Here is a 24358-nt window from a genome sequence, read left to right on the forward strand (position 1 = left end):
AGACAGGTTGCATGGCACACTCCAACAAGACAGCTCCGCTGCAGTGTCTCTGGAGAGTCTGACCATCTCCCCGAGATTTGCATTGTGCTGATACCACTGCCTGCGGAGACCCCACTGGAGTGCCCTCAGGTGCCAGCGTGCATGGTTGACCAACAGTATGCAGGAAGCGAACAGACCGATCAGGCGTAGGACCTTCAGGATTGGAACAACCGCTCCATTGTGAAACAAAGGAATCTCCTGAATGTTGAGAATCATCTGCGGAGGCGGGAAAGCTCAACGCACATTAGTGTCCAGTACTGCCCCTATGAACAGGCTGAGCTGAGAGGGCACCAGGTGAGATCTGGGTACATTTATGAAAAATCTCAAGTCGAACAACAGCCGTGTTGTTACCTGCAGATGATGCAGCACCATCTCAGGTGACTTTGCTTTGAGCAGCCAGTTGTCCAGATAGGGGAAAACCGGAATCCCCGACCTTCTGAAATGAGCTGCCACCAGCGCCATCACCTTTGTGAAGACCCAAGGTGCGGAAGTAAGTCGAACAGGAGGACTGCAAACTGGTAGTGCGGAGACCCTACTGTAAAACCGAGATACTTCCGATGCGACTTCAGGATGGGAATGTGAAAATACGCATCCTGTAAATCGATCAACAACATCCAGTCTTCTTGCTGCAGCGCCAGAAGAACCTGAGCTAGGGTCAACATCAAGAATTTCTCCTGCTTGAGGTAAAAATTCAAGACCCTGAGGTCTAACATTGGCCTTAACCTGCCACCCTTCTTGGGAATCAAGAAATAACATGAGTAACATCCCTGCCCCCATTCCTTCTCTAGAACCACCTCTATCGCACCTTTCTGCAGTAAGGCAAGAACCTCCTGCTACAGGAGCAGCAATTGGTCCTTGAAAACCAGCCCTGGCGAGGAGGGTAAGGAGGTGGAAACTCTTGGAAGGGTAGGGCGTACCCATTCTCTACAAGAATCAAAACCCAAAGGTCTGATATAATACATTTCCAGAAAATGGGACACCAACCCCCTACCGGACCAACATGCTCCAAGATGGGGGATCTAGGGCTGCTTTCGCATGGTACCAGTGGTGGGTATAGGGGAGGAAGAACAGGGAGAGGACTGTGCCGAGAGGCCCCCTGCAGACAGCCTCCACCCTTTCCTCTGCACAATTTGTACAGAGGGGTCTGCTGCTGCTGTGGCTGCCGACGGCCTCGAAAGGAAGCAGTCTTCCCAAAACCTCGGTACCTCCTACATCCATAACCCCTAGGTTGGGACTGCAGTCCCAAGGGTTTTGCAGTAGCTCTACTATCCTTGAAATGTTGTAAAGCCGAATACGCCTTTGTACCAAAAAGTCTGGACCCATCAAAAGGCAGATCAAGAAGAGTAGCCTGTACATCGGGAGAGAACCCCGAAGAACTGAGCCAAGCATGCCTCCTGGAGGAACCCATCACCTGGCTTCAGAATCTGTAGTATCCAGCCCGACTTTATCACCTGACGGGCTGCAGCCTGCGTGTCTGCCAAAACTTCCAAAAAGGATCTACGGTCATCCTCTGGTAACTTGGGTGTCAACTGTTTAGCTGAGTCCATTAAGGCATGGATATACCTCCCCAACAAGCATGTGGTGGTGGTTGACTAACGCCATACATGCCGAGGAGAAAGCCTTCTTGACATACTGCTCCTTTTTCTTTGAGTCCCTGTCCCACGGAGGGGTGAGGAAAGACCCAGCCGACTGCTTAGAACAAGAAGCCTGTACCACCAAGCTTTCTGGTGAAGGATGGGCAGTAGGGAAAGCGGGATCACCAGGAGCAGGCTTATATCGTCTTGCCACAGTCCTTGATACAGCAGGGGCTGATAAGGGTTTCTGCCACACCTCCAAAATTGGCTCAGTCAAAGCCTCATTGAAAGGCAACAAACAGAGGTTCCATAAGAGAAGATGGAGAATGCAACACCTCAATAAGTATATTTGACCTGATCTCAGCCATGGACAGTTGAAGGTCCAAAAGGTCAGCAGACTTTCTGATGACAGCATGGTATGGTGTAACATCCTGTGAAGGTGAGGCTTTTGGGGACGGAAACTCCCACTACGGGGAAGTCCCTAAGCCACTGGCCTCATGGAGACCCTCAAATTCATCAACGGAGTTGAGGATTTCTCCTCCTTCCGCCTGATCCTGCTGGTACTCCTATTCCTCCAGAAGCCTTTGGGCTTCTCTAATGGAACGCATTTTCGGGATTGGCGGCGCCAAGGACATCGGCACCGGAGGACCCTCGGAAGCGGGCAATAGTCCGCTTGAAGCCGAAAAGGCATCGGCACAACACCAGATGGCATTGGAGACTGTGGTATCAGCGTTGAAAACCTTGGAGCCGGAAACTGCCATGACGGCACCGTTGGTGCACGAAGAGTGCCTGGGCATATTGCTGAGGGATGCCCAAGTTATAGGCAAGCGGAACCACGGGGCCAGACGGCACACCGGTAGGACAGGATGCCTTGGCAAACATGCCAAACATCGCACTGAGAAAATGCAATGGATCAGACACTGGACCTGGAAAGGGTGAATAAGGATTTAGTAATACCGGGTCAGGATCCATTCGAGGCTGCGTGGAGAGCTGTGGTGGCGGCGGCGGTGCCGGGGTCATCGGATCTGGTAAAGGTGAAGACTCCCTGGGCACCGGGAAAACCCGGGGCGCCAATGAACCCCTGGGTGTCGGAGAATGGGTAAGAGTCACCTGTGGAGAAGGAGAGCTGGGAGAGGCGACCTCAAAGCCCTACTCTTCGGAGATATACGTTGAGATCCATGCCTTCGCCGCTTCTTCGGTCTCGACTTCGAGGTATGGGTAGTCGACGAGTTCGATTTAGATCTCTTGCGACCCCTCTTCTCCTTTTTCGCCCGTGCCATGAACAGCTTGGCCTTGCGCTCTTTCAACGCCTTCAGATACATCTTCAGACAGCTGGAACATCCTTCAACGTCGTGGTGCGATAAAAGGCACCAAAGAAAGTTGTTGTGGGGCTCCGTGGTGGACATATGTCCCCCACACTCCCTGGAAGGCTTGAATCCAGTCTTCTTCAAAGTAGCCATCGCACTGCTACATCAAGAGTGAAGTAGAAACAAAGTAAAGAATAGGAATTATTTCTTTCCCCATCTCAAATTAACAAAATGAAAATGTTCATATTCACACCTATGAAGAAATGATAAAGAATTTGAGGTGGAATAATTTATCCCAGTACTGAAAATGATAACTCCATAACAGACAAGGGCATGGAGAGTTAATGTTCAGACCAAAGGAATTATTCCATAATGTTAGCTATGTGTCAAAAACACAAACCCTAGCTGCTTGAAAGAGAAGAAAACAAGAACTTACTTCTTCAATGTTTTTGCCCTAGATGATGAGTGAGGCTGGAGGTAGAAGGGAATTTTGTTGAATTTTGGCATGTTTTTCTAAAAGACAATAAAAACATTACATTACAAATGCTGTTTACTGCTCCTGTTAAATGTTAACAACCTATGCTTTGTTCATACACTTGATGACTCCCCCATTCAATGCATATGTTTTGTGTCTGGAAAACAAATCAGGTAGTCACAGTTATTTAGAATTCTTAAGGAGAAAGGCATCAGATTCAAAGATTTAGATGGGTAAGTTTATTATTACAGATCTCTGCACTGGGGTCAATGTATGACATTGTTCTGCATTCTGTCCATAAATTGTTGTATTTGCATTTGTCACCCCGAGTGGGACGGGTCTGCCCAGACGTGGGTCCCATGCTCTCCATGACACTGAAGTCAAGCTATCTAGGTTGAAGAGGGGTGAAACTCCGAAACCGGTCCTAGGATGCTTGTTTCCAGTCCAGGGAGGACCGGGCCTGGTAGTTCGGGCTGGACTGTTCCCATTGGGCACAGGGTCAAGACAATTGCATATGGCTGGGTTCAAACTGGGATGGCATGATGAGCAAAAAAACGATGGATTTAGGCCCAGATCTCTGTACTGGGGTGAACGTATGACATTGTTCTCCATTCTGTCCATCAATTGTTTTTGCATAAATTTATTATTACACTAACATTTTTAGCCTTGAAGGGTGAGGGAGGACTACGCAGTGACAAATGGCTCCAAACCCTGGGATCTAAAGTGGCAAATTAATCACTAAAAAAATGTTTTACGATATGGGTTAGATATCAGTCTTCATTTAATTTAAACTTTGCCGAGGTGCAAAGGTGTTACTTGGATGACACTTTTGGAATCAAAAGCCATATGTTCCAATGTCACATCTGCTCTTGGACAATTGTATGACGATCACAGGACCCTAATGTGCCATAAGAAAAAGTTGCATGCCTTCAGTAACTATCTTCCTGATGGATACTCTGCTTAACGAACAAGTTGCTTGCATTCGGTAACGCATTATCTGGTAGAGACGATCTAGCTGCAGATTACTTATCTTTGAATTTCCCAGGCTTCCGGCTGGATCCGGAAACTTTTGCTGAGCAATACCCCTTGCACGCAACGTCGGGTGGCTCCATTCGGCTCCGCGTGACATCGTCGGCATAGTTATCGTCGGATATGAAGTTGTGGTGCTTATATAGGCGCCACCCAGGCGCGCAGACATCACTACTTTTTGTTTTTGCCATGCCAGAAGTGCAGAACCACGAAGCAACTGACATAGTTGTGTGCAAAACTAGAGCCCTGTAACAAGGAACAACACTAGCCCTACAATATCAGTCCGCAAAGCTGGGAGGCATGGTGGGGCTGTAAGGATTTTGCCGCTAGATAGAGTCTCTACCAGATAATACATTACCGAAGAGAAGTAACTTGTTCATCTTATAGAGACTTCTAGCTGCATATTCTTTTCCTTTGAATCGGTTACCCGAGATATACCATCCTGGAGGTGGGTTGCGGACTCGCATCCTAAACTAAGAGGTCTTGCAGGACTAAACATGCAAAATGTTCATCCCTGCACACTTGACCATTAAGGCAGAAATGTTTTGCGAACGTGTGCAAGGAAGCCCAGGTCGCTGCCTGACATATCTTGGACTGGGACACCCTGAGCCAAGGCCGTAGTCGCAGGCTTTTCCCTGGTGGAATGGGGTCTCAATCCTTCAGGGGGCTGCTTCTTTGCCAAGGCATAACAGATCTTGAAGCAAATAACGACCGAAGAAGAGATGGTCCTTGCTCCCATGTACCCCACAAAGAGTTGGTCATCCACCGGAACTCTTTTTTGTGCGGTCAAGGTAGAGCAGACTGGCAGATGTCAAGGACTGAGACAACCCGAGCAAATGCCGTAGTTGCAGCCTTTACCCTGGTGGAATGGGCCTTTAATCCCTCAGGGGATTGCTTCTTAGCCAGGGCATAGCAGATCTTAATGCAGAGAACGACCCAGCGAGAGATGGTCCTTTACGGCACTGCCCTTCCATCTTAGCTCCCACATGCCCCACAAAGAGTTGGTCATCCACCCAGAACTCTTTTGTGCAGTCAAGGTAGAACGACAAAGCTCTTTTTGAGTCCAGTCGGTGGGGATACTCCTCTTCCTTAGAGGGATGCGGGGGAGCAAAGAAGATGGGCAGCGAGATGGATTTATCCAGATGGAATGGGTCACAACTTTTGGCAAAAATTAAGCACGGGTGCGAAGCACCACTTTGTCTGGAAAACAATGTAGGGAGGCGGGCAAGATGACGCCTGCAACTCACTCACTCTCGAGGCAGATGCAAATGCCACTAAAAAGGCTATCTTGATGGTAAGCAGCTGGAAGGGACAGTTGTGTAAAGGCTGGCAGGGAGCACACAAGATAAGCGAGGACCAAATTAAAGTGCCACTGTGGCATAACAAAGGGCATGGGCGGAAACATGTGCACCAGCCCCTTTAAAAACCTATTTACAATTGGAGACTTGAAAAGAGAGGGCTGGTCTGGCAGCTGCAAAAAAGCAGACAAAGCAGAAAGGTAACCCTTGAGAGTTACCAAGGCAGAGACCTGCTGGGCAAGGGTTAGAATGAATAAAAGGACAGTAGAAAGAAGCAGAGAGAGGGTCAACGGACCTTTCTGTACAGGATAATACAAATTTCTGCCAACAGCAGGTGTATTCAGTCTTAGCGAAAGGCCGTCTGGCCGCCAGAATAACGTTACAGACTTCGGGAGGAGGGTCAAAAGCTATCAAATGCTGTTGCTCAATCTCCATTCATGGAGGCGTAGAGTTGACCGGTTCGGGTGGAGAACCCTCCCCTGCTGCTGTGACAGAAGATCCTCCCGAAGGAGAAGCCTGATCGGAGGATCGATACTCATTCTCAGAAGCTCTAGTTACCAGACTCTCCACGCCCAGTCCGGAGCCACAAGAATGACTTGGGGCCCGGTCGCCCCTGATCTGCTTCAGAACCCTGGGGAGGAGTGATATGGGCAGAAATGCGTACAACATGCCTGAGCTCCACTCGAGACGAAAAGCATTGCTGAGCAATAGCCACCTTGGAAACTCCAGCGGGCAGTAACGCTAACAATGCGCGTTCTCTTTGGAGGCCAACAAATCTAACCAAGACCTTGCTCCACCTCTGACTGGAGACTCAACTCGTGATCCGCTAGGCATTGACGGCTTAGTTCCTCCATCAAGGTATTCAGAGAACCAGCCAGGCGTTGAACCATCAGGGTTATGCTATGCCATTCCAGCCATGTCCAGAACAGAGGGCCTCTTGATAAAGGGTCCACGACCACACCCTGCCCTGCTTGTTGCAGTACCACATGGCCGTTGTTTTATCAGTGAACACCTGCACTAACTACCCCTTGACATAGGGAAGGAATGCCTTCAATGCCAACCGAATTGCTCAGAGCTCCAATAATTGTATGCGGAGTCCCATCTGCGCTGGAGACAAGTGTCCCCTGATGTCAACCTCTCCCAGGTGGCCACCCCATCCCAGCAATGAAGCATCTGTCACGACTGAGATCTGGTTGGTGAAGGGAGAGGGGTCTGCCACTTACCCAATTACGGTTCGTTAACCACCACTGCAGATCTTTTGTAGTTCATTCCGAGAACTGAACCAAGTCTGTGAGATTACCATGATGCTGTGCTCATTGGAACTTCAAGTCCCACTGTAGAGCCTGCATATGCCATCTGGTGTGTCTTACCAACAGGATGCAGGAGGCCATGAGGCCGAAAAGCCTCAGGGTCAGTCTCACCAATATCCAGGATAGAGGCTGCAATATCAGAATCATAGCCTGAATATCCTGGACACGCTACTCAGGAGGATAAGCCCAAAACTGCACTGAGTTCAGAAGAGCTCCGATGAAAGGGAGCGTCTGAGAAGTAGTCAGGTGTGACTTTGGAACGTTGCTAGAGAATCCCAGCGAACGCAGAAGGTTTGCCATAGTCTGAAGGTGGGAGATGACAGCCTGGGGCTAAGACGCCTTCAACAGGCAGTTGTCGAAGTAGGGGAAAGACTCATACCCCTAACCTGCGCAGATGAGCTGTGACCACCTCCATCACCTTGGTGAACACCCAAGGGGACACTGGTAAGGCCACAGGGGAGGACGGTAAACTGAAAGGGCTAGCGGCCTACCTTGAACCGCAGGCAACGTATGCGGCCCGGCAGGATGGGAATATGAAAATACACATTCTGCAGGTCCAACGCTACCATCCAATCCTCTTAGTTTAGGACACACATGACCTGAGCCAGAGTGAACATTATTAATTTCTCCTTTTTAAGGAAGAGATTGACGGTCTGAAGATCTAAAATGGGCCGTACCCCCTTATTCTTCTTTGAGGAATCAGAAAGTAGTGGGAATACCACTGTATTTCTGAAACTGGGACCCTTTCTTTAGCTCCTTTTGCCAAGAGAGCCACAACTTCCTTTTGGAGCAACTTTAAATGATCCTCCATCAGCCATTCCTTATTTGGCAGAATAGGAGGAGGAAAAGAAAGAAAAGGTAGGGAATACCCCTCCTGGACTAACTGCAAGACCCACTTGTCCGATGTTATGGATCTCCAGTGAGGGAGATGATGACAAATTCTCCCACCAACTGGAGTAGTGTGGTCCTGCTGAATCAGCCTAGGATTGCTTGGAGGCTGGGGCTGCTGGGGGCAGTGTGGTCGATGACTTCCGGTCTCCATTCAGAGATTGCAGTGCTCCACGTCCTTGCACAGCTTGGGTAGTCTGTGCGGGACTGTGATATGGCTGGTGCGGCTGGAAACCCCTACCATTGCCACAAACAGGGCGAAAGGAAGACTGGCCACAGGGGTGGAGAAGAGGCCCAAGGATCTGACTGTAGCTCGAGAGTCCTTTAACCTGACCAGGGCAGAGTCTGCCTTTTCCCCAAAAAGGCAGGTTCCATCAAAGAGCATGTCCATCAAATTGGCTTTGACATCGCCCAAGAAGCCAGTTGTACGAAGCCAGGCGTGGTGCCTTAAGGCCGCCATCGTTGAAATTGATCTACCTAGCGAATCAGTCGTATCTAGGCCACACCGTATGGTGAATTTTGCTGCATATCTCCCATCCTTGACAGCTTTGGAGATCACAGCCCAGGCCTCCTCCAGGACCTGTGGCAGCACTTGCGCAACAGTCTCCCAAAGGGAATGAGAGAACCGGCCAAATAAGCATGCAGTATTCACCGACCGCAATGCCAGGCTGGAGGAAGAAAACAACTTCTTCTTAATGAATCCAGCCTCTTGGATTTGCCATCGGGAGGAGCGGAAGGGAATGTGCCTTGGGACGTAGAGGCCTACACCACTAAACTCTCTGGGGTGATGTGTTGGCTGAGGAATTTTGGGTCGTCTGGAGCTGGGCGATGGCGGGGTGCAATCGTCCTATTCACAGGAGGCCCTGTGTTAGGTTTGGACCATGTTTCTAGAAGGACGTCTGTAAGTGCCTCATTAATGGGCAACAGGGGTTAGAAGTGGAAGCCCCAGTTTGAAGCACCTCAGCCATGAGATTAGTCCTGACCTGCACCAAGGCCAGCTCCAGTCCAAGGACCTCAGCTGCCCTCTTAACCTCCATGGCATAGGATGCTCCCTCCTTCGTACCCACCGTAGTTGGAGAGAGCATGCCAGTATCTGGAGAAGTATTCTGTCCACTGGCCTACCCAAGTTCCCCATACGAGTCCAAATTCTTCTCAGAGACTTCCTGGGTTTCAAAAGGGTCCCTAGACCCCTCCCAACCCTCTCCTGAGCCTAGTACATCCTCAAAGTGCTCAGGCGACAACATAGAACCTCTGGGTTCTGTCGACATCGGAATTGCCGTCTATCTACGTCGTTCCGGCTCTGCGTTGTCAGGTATGAGGATGGGGCTTGCGCCACCGGCAGGCATCGGTGACGTCACAGGCAGACTTCGGATTCGACTTTGGGGAAGGTTACGAGGGCATCAAACCGGATCCAGATCCCTAGGGCCCCACCGGCGTCAGGACTGGAGCAGACTGCGTCGAACCCAATGGGGCCCCTTTCGACTCCACAAGGTCCGAAGGCCTACCAACAGGGTTGTTCCGCTCAAATATGTGGCGCATGGCTTTTTAAAACTCTTATTTGAGCGGGAGTCGCTCCAGCTACCAGAAAGTGGGAGGGAGACGCGAAGTAGACTCTGGTTCCGGCTCTGCAGAACCGTGCCTAGAGCGTCGGTGGTCCTTAACTCTCTCGACGACGGACAGAAGTTGTGGTGAAGACCAAGTTCGCTTGGACGACTTCTTCTTATGCCTCTTCCCAGAGTGTCCCGAGGACCTCGAATGGGAGGAAGAGAACTTAGGGCTCCATGAGCAGTCCCGTGACCTCTTCTGTAAATGGGACCGTGACCTCCTTTGAGTCTCGCTTGACAAAGTTACTCGCTGCCCGGCAGTCGACCCCATCGCTCGCTCCCTCAAGGTCTTGGGAGCAATCGCCCGACAGTCCGAAAACTACTTCGTATCGTGGTCACGGTGAAGACATCACAGACATATGCGGTGGGAATTGGTAACCGAAATGAACAAGCCGCGCACGGCTTGAAACCTGTCTTCCTCAAAGAGATCTCTCGCACACGAAGTCGGAAAAATCAAAAATTTCGACAGAAGTTGAAAAAAAGTTTGCCAAAAAGCGGCAGAGGGCTAGCTCTTCTGGGATCGGCGCTTAACGTCCGTGGAAATAAAAGAACTGACATCCACGCGCCTGTGTGGTGCCTATATAGGCACCGCAACATCATTACCGATGCCAACGATGTCACGCAGAGCCGAATTGAGCCACCCGACGTCACGTGTAAGGGGTATTGCTCAGCAAAAGTTTCCAGATCCAGCCTGAGGCCTGAGAATTTCAAAGGTAAGGAGTCTGCAGCTAGCAGTCTATATCAGATAACCAATTCCTCATCTCTTGAATATCCTTATGTGCCAGACTGGATCAAAAAGAACAAGTTACTTAACTTCGGTAACGCATTATCTGGTAGAGACTATCTAGCTGCAGATTCCTTACCTTTGAATTACCCAGGCGTCAGGCTGGATCCGGAAACTTTTCCTGAGCAGTACCTCTTGCGCACAACGTCGGGTGGCTCCATTCGGCTCTGCGTGACGTTGTCAGCGTTGGTGATGACATGGCGTGCCTATATAGGCGCCACCCAGGTGCGCAGCCATCAGTACTTCTTGTTTATTCAACACCAGAAGCACAGAGCCACTAAGTAACTGACGTAGTCGTGTGCAAAACTAGGGCACTGAAAGGGAAAGCAACCATAGTGCTTCAATATCAGTCCACAAAGCGGGAAGGCATGGATGGGGTTGTAAGCAATCTGCAGCTTGATAGAATCTCTATCAGATAATACGTTAGTACGTTAATAGGTAAGCAACTGGATGCAGAGAACGACTGTAGGAAAGTAGGATCTGCTTTTATGTTTATGGTTACCCCCCACTTTTTGCCTGGTGCTATTGTGTTTGAATAGTCTGACTGGGATCCTGCTAATCAGAACCCCAGTCACTGTGCTTTCTCGCCTAAATTTGTATGGTAAGTACTAGTATATGACACGGAGGTACCCAGGGCAAAGGTAGACAAGGGGTCCCCCATGGACTGAAGCATGTATTATGCCATCCATGAGGAACCACTCAACCTGTAACTACAGGCCTGCAATTGCAGCCTGTATAAGCAGGTGCTAGCACCACTTACAAAAGATATAGGTTTTCCTATATCTAAGGTCACTGCACGGTGGACAGGAACAGCGGGCTGGGCCAAACATATCAGAGAGAACTTCACACAAGCAGCGCACTTGTCGCAACCCCGCGATAATTCGGGTGCAACTGTCATCCCCCTACACGCACAGCCAGGACCTGCCAAATGGCCATAAACCGTCAAATAGGGAATTCCCTTCTGACTGTACACACCCCTGTTGACCCCCTAATTCCTACCCTAGTTAAATGCCAAGTTATGAGTTAAGGATACAACCCGACAGCTTTGACATTGGTACCAACCGGTAGGAACTGTACCCTATTGCTGGAACATTACACTACGACCCACAACGATAGCGGAGGCAGATATAGCTCCCAAAGCAAGAGCATATGCTCACAGGTGTACTGCAGGAAGAATATGCTCAATATGAACTGAATTAATGAACATGTAACATTAGGAATGTAATATAGATACGCAACAATGATGTACAAAGTACAATGCCAACGCTAATCTGCTAGTTGAAACACTGCAACTATACAATTGCATGTAATTCATAACAAGAAATACTTTAAGGTTCCTGAAATGTCAAAACTCAATAAACAAATTCAAATGAAAAAATCTAAGGTCACTGCACTTAAAGCACAAGTTACTTTACTTCGGAAACGATACATCTGTAAGAAACATCAGTTAGTTATAGATTCCTTACCTTAGATTTACCCCCAGGCGTCAGACTGGATCCGGAAAGTTTTTTCGTCAGCAGTACCTCTGTGCGTCGGAAGGTGGCGTCGGTCAGCTCCGCGTCCGTCGTTGGTGTCGTGTTCGCGGGGATGACGTTGCAGCAGCTACTTAGACTGCGCCCTCGCGCGCCGTCAGTTCTGTACACGACTTTCCGCGCACTGACCACTGGTGCACAAAACTAGGGCCCTGAAAGGATGTTCTCAACCATAGAAATCAGTTTGCAGAACTGAGAGGATGGGTGGGGCGGTAAGGAATCTATAACTAATGTTTCTTACAGATATATCGTTACCAACGGTAAGTAACTTCTGCATCTGAAAGAAACACTTTAGTTATAGATTCCTTAACTTAGAATAGATACCCCAGCAATACCATACCCGGTGGTGGGTCTGTGAACCAAGATCACACCAGAAAGTCCTGGAGAACAGAACAGCCAAAGAAGCCGTCTCTCCAGACTTGGCTGTCCAGGCAGTAGTGTTTGGTGAACATGTGCAGCGATGCCCACGTGGCAGCCTGACAGACGTCATTCAGAGGAACTCCTCTTCCCAAGGTAGTAGTGGCTGCCGTCGCCCTGGTGGAATGGGCATGTAGCCCGAGTGGAGGCTCCTTTTTAGCCAGATAGTAACAAGCCTCAATACACAACACGACCGATCGAGAAATGGTGCGTTTGAGTACGGCCCGACCCTTCTTTGCGCCCACGTAGCCATCAAAAAGTCGATCATCCACCCGGAACGGTTTGGTGCGATCCAGTTAAAAGGAGAGCGCACATTTTGGGTCCAGACGGTGGAGCCTCTCTTCCTCCTTCGAAGGATGCGGAGACGGGAAAAAGGTGGGCAAAGTGATGGTCTGCCTGATGTGAAAGGCAGTGACCACCTTAGGAAGGAAGGATGACTGGTCCGGAGAACCACCTTGTCCGGATGAACAGACAGGAAAGGAGGTTTTGAAGAAAGGGCCTGAAGGTCACTCACCCTTCTAGTAGAAGTGATGGCTACCAGGAAAGCAGTCTTTAGGGTCAAGAGACGCAGGGGACAGTTATGAAGCGGTGAAAAGGGAGCGCACATTAAATAAGTTAGAACAAGTCCCACTGAGGCATAACAAAGGAGATGGGAGGAAAAAGATGTGTTAAACCTTTTAAGAAACGGTTAACTACCGGGGACTTGAAAAGAGAAGACTGATCTGGCAGCCGAAGGAAGGCAGAGATGGCTGAAAGATAGCCCTTGATAGTGCCTAGAGCAGAGCCCTGCTGGGCCAAAGAAAGAAGAAACAAGAGAACCTCAGAAAGAGGGGCAGAAAGGGGATCCACAGCCTTTGCTGTGCACCATGCCACAAATTTGTTCCACCGGCAGGCGTATACCGTCTTAGTGGAGGGACGACTGGCTGCCAAGATGACGTCACAGACTTCGAGAAGCAGGTCGAAAGACGTTAACTGCGGTCGCTCAATCTTCACGCAAGGAAGTGGAGACTGGACAGGTTTGGGTGGAGGACCGTCCCCTGCTGCTGCGACAGAAGATCCTCCCGAAGAGGCAGTCTGATCAGAGGATTGATGGCCATGTTGAGCAGCTCGGGATACCAGGCTCTTCGTGCCCAATCCGGAGCCACAAGAATGACTTGGGCCCGGTCGCACCATGATCTTCTTCAGCACTCTGTTCAGAAGTGGTGTAGGCGGAAAGGCGTACAACAGACCGCAACTCCACTAGCGACGAAAAGTGTCACCTAGCGAGTGCCGCCTTGGAAATTCCAACACGCAGAATTGCTGACATTGCGCGTTCTCTTCGGTGGCCAATAGATCTAACCAAGGCTTTCCCCACTGTCGAAAGAGACTTTGCACCACCTCTGTGTGAAGACGCCATTCATGATCCATCATACACCTGCAGCTGAGGTCATCCGCCCTGGCGTTCAGAAAACCTGCCCGGTGTTGAATCACCAGGGAAATGCCTCTTGACATAGAGTCCACGACCCAACCCTGCCTTGTTTGTTGCAGTACCAAATGGTGGTGGTGGTGTTGTCCGTGAACACCTGCACTACTCTTCCCTGGACAGAGGGAAGGAATGCTTTCAGTGCAAGACGAATCACCCGGAGCTCCAGAAGGTGGATGTGAAGCCCGGACTCGTTCGGAGATCTCTGCCTCCCCCATGTGGCCGCCCCATCCCAGAAGGGATGCGTCAGTCATCACAGTGTGGTCTGGTTTGGGAAGGGAGAGGGATCTGCCATTGACCCAATCCTGGTTCTTGAGCCACCACTGCAGTTGTCGTGCAGTGCCCTCCGAGATCTGGACGCAATCGGACAGATTCCCCTGATGCTGCGCCCACTGGAACTTCAAGTCCCACTGCAGAGTCCGCATATGCCACCTGGCATGATCTACCAGCAGGAGGCCATGAGGCCCAGCAGCATCAGAGTCATTCTGACCGAAACCCAGGATAGAGGCTGCAAGATCAGAATCATAGCCCGAATATCCCGGACTCGCTGTTCGGGAGGATGGACCCAAAACTGTGTCGTGTCCAGAACCGCTCCGATGAAGAGGAGCTTCTGAGAAGGAATCAGGTGCGACTTCAGCACATTAATGGAGAACCCCAGCGAATGCAGGAGGTCGGCGTAGTCTGGAGGTGGGAGACGACTGCCTGGGGCGAACATGCTTTCAACAGCCAGTCGTCGAGATAGGGGAAGACAAACTCCTGATCTGAGCAGATGAGCTGCGACCACCGCCATCACTTTCGTGAATAATCGAGGGGCGGTGGTAAGGCCAAAGGGGAGCACAGTAAACTGAAAGTGCTTGTGGCCTACTGTGAACCATAAGTAACGTTGGAGGGCCAGCAGGACCGGAATGTGAAAATAAGCTTCCAGCAAGTCCAATGCTGCCATCCAGTCTTCTGGGTCAAGAGCAGACAAGACCTGACCAAGCGTCAACATTTTAAACTTCTCCTTCCGGAGGAAGCGATTGACGTCCCTGAGGTCCAAGAGAGGACACAGGCCCTTGTCCTTCTTGGGGACCAGAAAGTAGTGGGAATAATCACCACGACCTACTTCTAGGATAGGAACGCGCTCGATGGCTCCCTTGGCCAAGAGAGCAGTAACTTCCTGCTGGAGAAGGGCCAGGTGATCCTCCGACATGCGGTGGTATCTCAGTGGCATGGCTGGAGGGGTAGTCTCGAAGGGGAGGGAGTAGCCCCTTCGGACTATTTGCAAAACTAACCTGTCCAACGTGATGGTGCGCAAGTGGGGGAGGTGAAGGCGAATCCTGCCGCCCACTGGCATTTCATGGGCCTGAAAGGTCATACTAGGAGGGTTTGGAGGCTGCTGCAGAGGGGAGGTTGGTGGACTGGCCTGCCCGCTGGCCCCTTGACCCATGGTGTTGGTTCCCACGTCCCCCGCCGCATGAAGGTTGGGTTACTTCTTGTGGCTCTGGGTGGGACGTAGTGGGGCACCCCTTCCGTAGCCACGAAAGGGGCGAAAAGCAGACTGCGCCGGACGGGTGGAGAGGACCAAGGACTTGGCTGTAGGAGAGTAGGGTCTGCTTCCTATGGTCACCCCCACTTTTTGCTTTTGCTACACTGGTTTTTGACTTAGATGTGGCTGTGGGCCTGCTAATCAGACCCACAGCCCAGATGTTCTCTCTCTAAATTCACACTATGTACTCTAGGTACATAACCCAATTGGTAAGGATCACCCTCTAGGGCCCTGTACAGTGTACCTTAGGTACCCAGGGCATGGGTGTACCCTAGGCCTACCAGGGGCTGCAGCATGTATTATGCCACCCCTGGCTGGCCTTCCATCATGACACAACTGGCTGATCACTCAGCTGGGGCAAGGTCGTGTAACCACCCCTTGCTTAGGTATAGTATCCCTATACCGGCCTTATATATTGACACATGGGTACCTTTCAGTCACTCCTATGGCAGGCCTTAACAATCCTGAAGGCAGAGTGCTTGGTAACACGTGAGATGGTGCACTAGCATGAGCTGAGCCTGTCTGCAGCTTTCGGAACCATGTCCTTATAGCTGTTCTATGATATCGCCTACCATATACTCTTAAAGTGCCTTATAATCCTCGCGGTTATGGTAACTATGGTTTGGCTTTATCAAAACATGTCGTGTAAGGTGTCTAACACTTTGGAATAATACCCCCACGCCATTTCTGGCGATGAGGATAGTATTCCCCCCTTCTAGAGGGAGAAGACATGTTGAAGACCTACTACCCGGTTAAAGTTAACCAGAGCCCCAGCATCACAAAATGGATGCTGCTGCCACAGACACAAGTCTGACCTCCTGCTGCTGGGAGTCCTTCCAGCGAGGGAGGCTTGGACAATAGGTTTCCTGCCTTGGGAGGTGCTAGCACCACCCTAGACAGGACTTAGTGTATTGGGGCAGGGAGCGATGAAAGAAACAAGACACTGTCTGGGGCACACAAGGTGTCCCATGCATAGTCCAGTTCTAACCGGTCCTGGGGCACTCCAGCCCCAGTCCTGGCGCGAAACTGGACAAAGGGAAGGGGGTGTAACCACCCCCCTTCCTGGTCCCACCCATAGGAGGGACCTAGCAGGAAACCCAGCCCCCCAGATTAGTATAAGAGTGGGAGCTGAGTCCCTAGGACTTTGGATTAACCTGAACTGCAACTTGAACAGAAACTCTGGACCTTCGACATTCGACTACGGAAGAAGACTGAAGAATCTCCCTTGTGGCCAAGGAGTGGCCACCCTGTGCAAACAGGCACCATCAAGCGACCTGCCGTTTACTTTGCCTAAGTTCTGCGAGGAACTGACTGCAGAGCCCGACCAGCGCCTTGACTTCCAGACTTCTCCGACCCTGATCCACATCCACAGCAAAGCTGAGATCCGTGGAGGCGACGAGAGACGTGGGACCGGCTACCTGGGAAAATTGGCTACTAGCTTCCAGCGCAGCTTCTGAGGCAACCTCGAAGTTGTGCTTTGGGGATTGAGAAGCCCCAACCCCGAGCACCGAAGATCAGCCCTCCACACTCCACGAGTTCTGCGTAGGGCCCTACTGCATTTTCCTGCTCGATGCGTCTGTCCGATTACTTGCCCGTTGGCTAGTAGCCTCTGTGACGACGAACCCTTAACTTTTCACCGCTGGTTTGGCTTCTCCAGACTGGCCCCTGCTTCCCTGTGAAAGAGAAGCACCTCAGGCCTTCCTGGTCTGCAACAGAAGCGAATCCTTCATCCTGCGTGGGTTGCGCTTGCCAAGGCTTGTTGGGTCCAAACTCGACATCGACGCCGCCAACAGCAAGAGCCCTCGTGGGACAGCTCGCCTCCTGGTTTTGGTCGTCCTCGACACCACCTGGTACCCGTGGCTGCTGCGACAAGCTTCACCTCTTCACCTGCATCTTCACGACATCGCCTGGTTCCTTCCTGGTTCCTTCCCGGCTCCTGGCTGGTGACCTAGACTCTGTCCTCTCTGCTTGCAGGTACCTTCCTTCTTGATTCCAATCTTGGGATCCACCGGACACTCTTCACTGACTGCCTGTCAGCATCTTTTCTTCAGGCATCCATAGGAGTCGACGACGAAACCTGACGCAAGTTCACACCTATGCACCCGCAGTCTGTGGGCTGGGTAAACTGAGTGCTCACAAGGGTATTGACTATCCAAGGGTCTAGTTTCCAAGTCTCCAACTCCTAGCTCCTTCCGAAGTGTCCTAAAACTCTTCATTTCTAAACATTACTATTTCTATCGACTTGAACGCATTACGCGCAAGTGTTTCCACTCTGCACCCGAATCCCGTGGGCCTTCCACTGCCTAGTAACTAGTAGAGTAGGGTAGCCCCAGCGATTACCTAGGCCTAGCCTAAGCCTAACCTGTGTTCGTGACAGTGGTCCTTATACCACTTACTTAGTATATGGTTTGCATGGCCCCTAGGGCCTAACTGTATTAGTTACCTGTGTGACTTATGTATGCTTAAATAAGACTGTGTTGTACTTACCTTGAATCTCAAAGAGTGCTGAGGGTATTTTGACTAGAATAAATACATCCTATTTTTATATATCTGTTGTGGTGTCCTTTCATTTGGTATTCAAGGGATTGTAAATGGTATAACAGCTGGCTTCACATGCCATACAGAGTTTAGCCTAAGACTGCTCTTGTCCATGCTACCACTAGGATAGCTGGTCTATAAGGTTGACTTTACAACCAATCACCAAAAGGGTTGTTTGGACTGATACAAGGTGTACACTAGAACTAGTGACATCATATATCAGGCCAACTTCTCACATTGGCCATAGCCCGTGAGTCCTTGAAGCTCTCTAGGGCGTTGTCTGCTTTGTCGCCAAAAAGGCGACGGCCATCAAACGGCATGTCCATCTAGGTGTTCTGGACATCCCCTGAAAAGCCAGTGGACCCCATCCAGGCATAGCGACGAAGCGCTACAGATGTTGAAATTGTCCTGCTCAGAGAGTCGGCGGTGTCCAGCCCACAACGTATCAAACTTTGCTGCATCCCTCCCGGCGGCAACAGCCTGGGAGAGCACTGCCCGGGCCTCCTCCGGACACAGAGGCAGCACTTGTGCCACCGTACCCCACACTGAGTGGAAATAACGGCCCAAGAGACATGCGGTGTTTACGGACCGCAGTCCTAAGCTGGCGGAAGAGAAACGTTTCTTGCCAAGGTGGTCTAGCTTCTTGGATTCCCTTTCCGGTGGAGCAGTAGGGAAGGCGCTCTTAAAAGTGGAAGCTTGGACTACCAACCTCACTGGGGTGGGATGTTGGGAGAGGTAAGTGGGGTCGCTCGGGCAATCATCCTGTCCATGGGAGCCCTCGTAGCGGGCCTGGACCATGTGCCCAAAAGGACGGTGAGGGCATCATTAAACAGCAGCAGGGGCTCCGAAGAGCTCGCAGCCGGTTGAAGCACCTCTGTCAGGTTAGTCCTGACCGCCACCATAGGAAGCTCGAGGTTGAGAGCCTTGGCCGCCCTACTCAACACCACTGCGTATGACGCTCCCTCCTCCGTAGCCACGGTAGGAGGAGACAACATGCCAAAGTCAGGGGGGAGGTGTCCAAACCACTGGCATCCCCCAGTTCCTCTCTTCAGTCCTGTTCACTGTCCAACAGGTCAGTTAAAGGGTCACCTGACCCCTCCCAGTCCTCCTCCTCATCATCTGGGTGCCATTGTGGTTGAAAAGGGACACCAGGAGTGAATAGGGGCACAAAAACCCCACCTAGCGCCGGATCCTGCGTCAGATGAAGCCGGTCCGGCTCAGTGTCCACGTAGGGATGGAGGCTGGGGTCGAAGCTGGCCGGGGAGCAGACTGGCGTCAAGCACGTTAGTGGTGCAGTCGGAAGCTGCGCCAGTGGATGCGTAACGAGATCAACCGGCACTGATACGGATCCAGGCCTGGATCCAAGGGGGGCCTGAGCCACCGGCAGCGAAGACCTAGGCCCCCCAACCGAGTCCGCGGGGCCAGAAGGCGCACCGGCGGGGTCGGTGCCTGGAGCGCAACCATGACCCCAAGTCGTGCGCCGACTGCCGGTCGACGGGGCTGAAGGCTTTGCGGGAGCGGTCCCGAAAGCTGCTTGAACACCCGCAGTCAATCTGCGCCGTTTGAGGTGCCTGTCGAGAGGGAGGTGGAGGGACCGGTCGCGGAGGCACCACCATTCCGGTTCGAAATCATCGAAGTCGTCGCACTCGGGGTCGGGTAAGTCGAAGCATAAGAAGAAGATGAAGAAGCATCGTCGCTCTTTAGCTTCTCCTCTTCAGTCGGCCCATCCGACGAGTCACGTGGGTGGTGCTCCTCCCGCGGCTCCGCGTGCCGTGCCCAAAGAGTCTACTCAGAGTTTCCCTCCCTTTCCGGGACCCGGAGCGACTCCCGCCCAGCTTCGTACATTCTACAAGGTGATGCGTGCCATCTTTGGGCGGACTGAACCCGCCGGCGTGCCTTCGGGCCCTGCGGACTTGGTTGGGGGGCCTAGGTCTTCGCTGCCGGCGGCTCCGGTCATAGCGCCGCAGGCTCCCCCTTGGATCCAGGCCTGGATCCGGATTGGTGCTGATTGACCTCGTTACGCCTCCGTCGCTTCCAACGGCACCACTACCGCACTTGACACCGGTCGGCCCCCTGGCCGGCGTCGACCCCGGCCTCCATCCCGACGTGGACACTGAACCGGACCGGCGTCATCCGATGCCGGATCTGGCGCCGGGTGGAGTTTTTGTGCCCCTGTTCACTCCTGGGGTTTCTTTTCAACCACAATGGCACCCAGATGATGATGAGGAGGACTGGGAGGGGTCAAGTGACCCTTTAACTGACCAGTTGGACAGTGAACAGGATTGGAGAGAGGAACTGGGGGATGCCAGTGGTTTGGATACCTCCCCTGACCTTGGCATGTAGTCTCCTCCTACCGTGGCTACGGAGGAGGGAGCGTCATACGCAGTGGTGTTGCGTAGGGCGGCCGAGGCTCTCAACCTCAAGCTTCCTACGGTGGCGGTCAGGACTAACCTCCTGGCAGAGGTGTTCAAACCGGCTGCGAGCTATTTGGAGCCCCTGCTGCCATTTAATGAGGCCCTCACCGACGTCCGTTTTGGCACGTGGTAGAGGACCAACACGGGGGCTCCCGTGGACAGGACGATTGCCTGACGCCATCCCCAGCTCCAGGCGACCCCACTTTCCTCTCCTAACATCCCTCCCCGGAGAGCTTGGTAGTCCAAGCTTCCACTTCTAAGAGCGCCTTCCCTACCGCTCCACCGGAAAGGGAATCCAAGAAGCTAGACCACCTTGGCAAGAACATTTTCTCTTCTGTCGGATTAGGACTGCGGTCCGTAAACACCGCATGTCTCTTGGGCCGTTATTCCCACTCAGTGTGGGATACGGTGGCGCAAGTGCTGCATTGGTGTCCGGAGGAGGCCCGGGCAGTACTCTCCCAGGCTGCCGCCGCCGGGTGGAATGCAAAGTTTATGATACGTTGTGGGCTGGACACCACCGACTCTCTGGGCAGGACCATTTCAACGTCTGTAGCGCTTCGTCGCTACGCCTGGATGAGGTCCACTGGCTATTCAGAAAATGTCCAGAACACCTTGATGGACACGGCCTTTGATGGGCGTCGCCTTTTTGCCGACAAAGCAGACAACGCCCTAGAGCGCTTCAAGGACTCACGGGCTACGGCCAAGTCCTTGGGCCTCTCCACCCGTCCGGCATAGTCTGCTTTTCGCCCCTTTCATGGCTACGGAAGGGGTGCCCCACTACGTCCCACCCGGAGCCACAGGAAGTTACCCAACCTTCGCACGGCTGGGGACGTGGAAACCAACGCAGTGGTTTGGACGGGCCAGTCCACTAACTCCACCCCCCCCCCACCCCTCTGCAGCAGCCTCCAAACCCTTCTAATCAAACCTTTCAGGCCCATTAAAAGGCAGTGGCCAGCAGGATTTGCCATCAACTCCCCCACTGGTGCACCATCACGTCGGACAGGTGGGTTTTTCAAGTAGTCCGAAGGGGCTATTCCCTCCCCTTCGAGACTACCCCTCCAGCCATGCCACCAAGATACCGCCGCATGTCGGAGGATCATCTGGCCCTTCTCCAGCAGGGGAGCCATCGAGCGTGTTCCTGTCCTAGAAGTAGGTTGTGGTTGTTATTCCCACTACTCTCTGGTCCCCAAGGGCGACAAGGGCCTGCGTCCTATCTTGGACCTCAGGGACGTCAATCGCTTCCTCCAGAAGGACGAGTTCAAAATGTTAACTCTTCCTCAGGTCTCGTCTGCTCTCGACCCGGAAGACTAGATGGTAGCGTTGGACTTGCAGGATGCTTATTTTCACATTCCCGTCCTGCCGGCCCACCGGCATTACCTACGGTTCACGGTAGGCCTCGAGCACTTTCAGTTTACCGTGCTACCCTTTGGCCTTACCAGCGCCCCTCGAGTGTTCACAAAAGTGATGGCGGTGGTCGCAGCTCATATGCGCAGATCAGGGGATTCAGTCTTCCCCTATCTCGACAACTGGCTGTTGAAAACGGGTTGGCCCCGGGCAGTCGTCTCCCATCTCCAGACAACGACCGACCTCCTGCATTCGCTGGGGTTCTCCATCCATGTGCCGAAGTCACACCTGATTCCCTCTTAGAAGCTACTCTTTATCAGAATGGTTCTAGACACGACGCGGTTTCGGGTCTATCCTCTCGAACAGCGAGTCCAGAATATTCAGGCTATGATTCAGATGTTTCATCCCCCATCCCGGGTTTCAGTCAGAATGACTGAGGCTGCTGGGCCTCATGGCCTCCTGCATCCTGCTGGTAGATCATGCCAGGTGGCATATGCAGGCTCTGCAGTGGGACCTGAAGTTCCAGTGAGCTCAGCATCAGGGGAATCTGTCCGATTGAGTCCAGATCTCGGAAGGCACTGCACGACATCTGCAGTGGTGGCTCATGAACCAGGATTGGGTCTATGGCAGATCCCTCTCCCTTCCCCAACCAGACCACACTGTGGTGATGGACATATCCCTTCTGGGATGGGGCGGCCACATAGGGGAGGCGGAAATCAGAGGGCTCTGGTCTCCAGCGGAGTCCATGCTTCACATCAACTTTCTGGAGCTCCGGGCGACTAGTCTTGCACTGAAAGCATTCCTTCCCTCTGTCCGGGGAAGAGTAGTGCAGGTGTTCACGGACAACACCACCACCATTTGGTACTGCAAGAAACAAGGCGGGGTGGGGTCGTGGACCCTCTCAAGAGGCCCTCTGCCTCTTGACATGGCTGGAAAATCAGAGCATTTCCCTGGTGGTTCAACACCTGGCAGGTTCTCTGAACGCCAGGGCGGACGAACTCAGCCACAGGTGCATGATGGATCACGAATGGCGTCTTCACTCGGAGGTGGTGCAAGGTCTCTATCGACAGTGGGGGAAGAGCCTTGGTTAGATATATTCGCCACCGAAGAGAATGTGCAATGTCAGCAATTCTGCGCGTTGGAATTTCCAAGGCAGTACTTGTTAGGCGCCGCTTTTTGCCGCGTGTGGAGTTGCGGTCTGTTGTACGCCTTTCCGCCTATACCACTGCTGCCCAGACTGCTGAAGATCAGGTGTGACCGGGCCCAAGTCATTCTTGTGGCTCTGGATTGGGCACGAAGAGCCTGGTATCCCGAGCTGCTCAACATGGCCATCAATCCTCTGATTAGACTGCCTCTTCGGGAGGATCTTCTGTCGCAGCAGCAGGGGACGGTCCTCCACCCAAACCTGTCCAGTCTCCACCTCCTTGCGTGAAGATTGAGCGACTGCGACGGCAGTTGACGTCTTTCGACCTGCTTCTCGAAGTCTGTGTTATCTTGGCAGCCAGGCGTCCCTCCACTAAGACGGTATACGCCTGCCGGTGGAACAAATTTGTGGCATGGTGCACAGCAAGGGCTGTGGATCCCCTTCCTGCCCCTCTTTGAGGTTCTCTTGTTTCTTCTCTCTTTGGCCCAGCAGGGCTCTGCTCTGGGCACTATCAAGGGCTATCTTTCAGCCATCTCTGCCTTCCTTCAGCTGCCAGATCAGCCTTCTCTTTTCCCCGGTAGTTAACAGTTTCTTAAAAGGCTTAACACATTTCTTTTTCCTCCAATCCCTTTCGTTATGCGTCAGTGAGACTTGAATCTTGTTCAAACTCATTTAATGAGCGCTCCCTTTGAGCTGCTTCATAACTGTCCCTTACGTCTTTTGACCCTCAAGATTGCTTTCCTGGTAGCCATCACTTCTGCTAGAAGGGTGAGTGAGCTCCAGGCCCTTTCTTCAAAACCTCCTTTCCGGTCTGTTCATACGGGGGTTCTACGGACCCGTCCATCCTTCCTTCCCAAGGTGGTCACTGCCTTCCACATCGGGCAGCCCATCACTTTGCCCACCTTCTTTCTGCCTCCGCATTCTTCGAAGGAGGAAGAGAGGCTCCACCGTCTGGACCCAAAACGTGCCTCTCCTATCTGGATCGCACAAAACAGTTCCGAGTGGATGATCAACTTTTTGTTGGCTACGTGGGCGCAAAGAAGGGTCGGGCCATACACAACCGCACCATTTCTCGATGGGTCGTGTTGTGTATTAAGGCATGTTACTCTGTCTAAAAAGGAGCCTCCAGTCGGGCTACGCACCCATTCCACCAGGGCGATGGCAGCCACTACTGCCTTAGGAAGAGGAGTTCCTCTGAATGACATGTCAGGTGGCCACGTGGGCATCGCTGCACACGTTCACCAAACACTACTGCCTGGACAGCCAAGTCCAGAGAGACGGCTTCTTTGGTCGTTCTGTTCTTCAGGACTTTCTGGTGTGATCTTGGTTCATAGACCCACCACACGGGGTTGGTATTGCTGGGGTATCTATTCTAAGGTAAGGAATCTATAACTAACGTGTTTCAGATGCACAAGTTACTTACCTTCGGTAACTATATATCTGTAAGAAACATTAGTTATAGATTCCTTACCGCCCCACCCATCCTCCCCATTCTGCGAACTGATTTCTAGGGTGAAGCACATCCTTTAAGGGCCCTAATTTTGTGCACGAGTAATCAGTGTCTTGTATGTCTCTGCGTTTCTGGCGCAGAAAGTCGTATATAGAACAGACGTGAGCGAGGGCGGCGTCTAAGTAGCTGCTGCGACGTCATCCCGGCAACCACGACGGACG

General features: G+C 52.1%; 1 protein-coding gene and 1 long non-coding RNA gene across 4 annotated transcripts in view; one reads left to right on the forward strand and one right to left on the reverse strand.

Annotated features, from left to right (window-relative positions):
• LOC146789710 (WD repeat-containing protein 48-like) overlaps positions 1 to 24358 on the reverse strand; it is a 391919-nt gene that overhangs the window by 90470 nt on the left and 277091 nt on the right. For all 3 annotated transcript variants that reach the window (XR_014970143.1, XM_085632045.1, XM_085632046.1), the window contains one exon: positions 3357 to 3433. Coding sequence is in view for 2 of the 3 variants with exons in the window: in XM_085632045.1 (XP_085488171.1) it covers positions 3357 to 3433 (77 nt within the window). In the remaining variant the exon portion in view is untranslated. The remainder of the gene's footprint in view (positions 1 to 3356; positions 3434 to 24358) is intronic.
• The window catches only part of LOC146789711 (uncharacterized), a 184358-nt gene that overhangs the window by 10223 nt on the left and 149777 nt on the right, over positions 1 to 24358 (forward strand). The gene's annotated exons all lie outside the window — the stretch shown is intronic.

This window comes from Triturus cristatus, chromosome 10 (assembly GCF_964204655.1).
Source record: "Triturus cristatus chromosome 10, aTriCri1.1, whole genome shotgun sequence".
In the NCBI taxonomy this organism is placed as follows: Eukaryota; Metazoa; Chordata; class Amphibia; order Caudata; family Salamandridae; genus Triturus; species Triturus cristatus.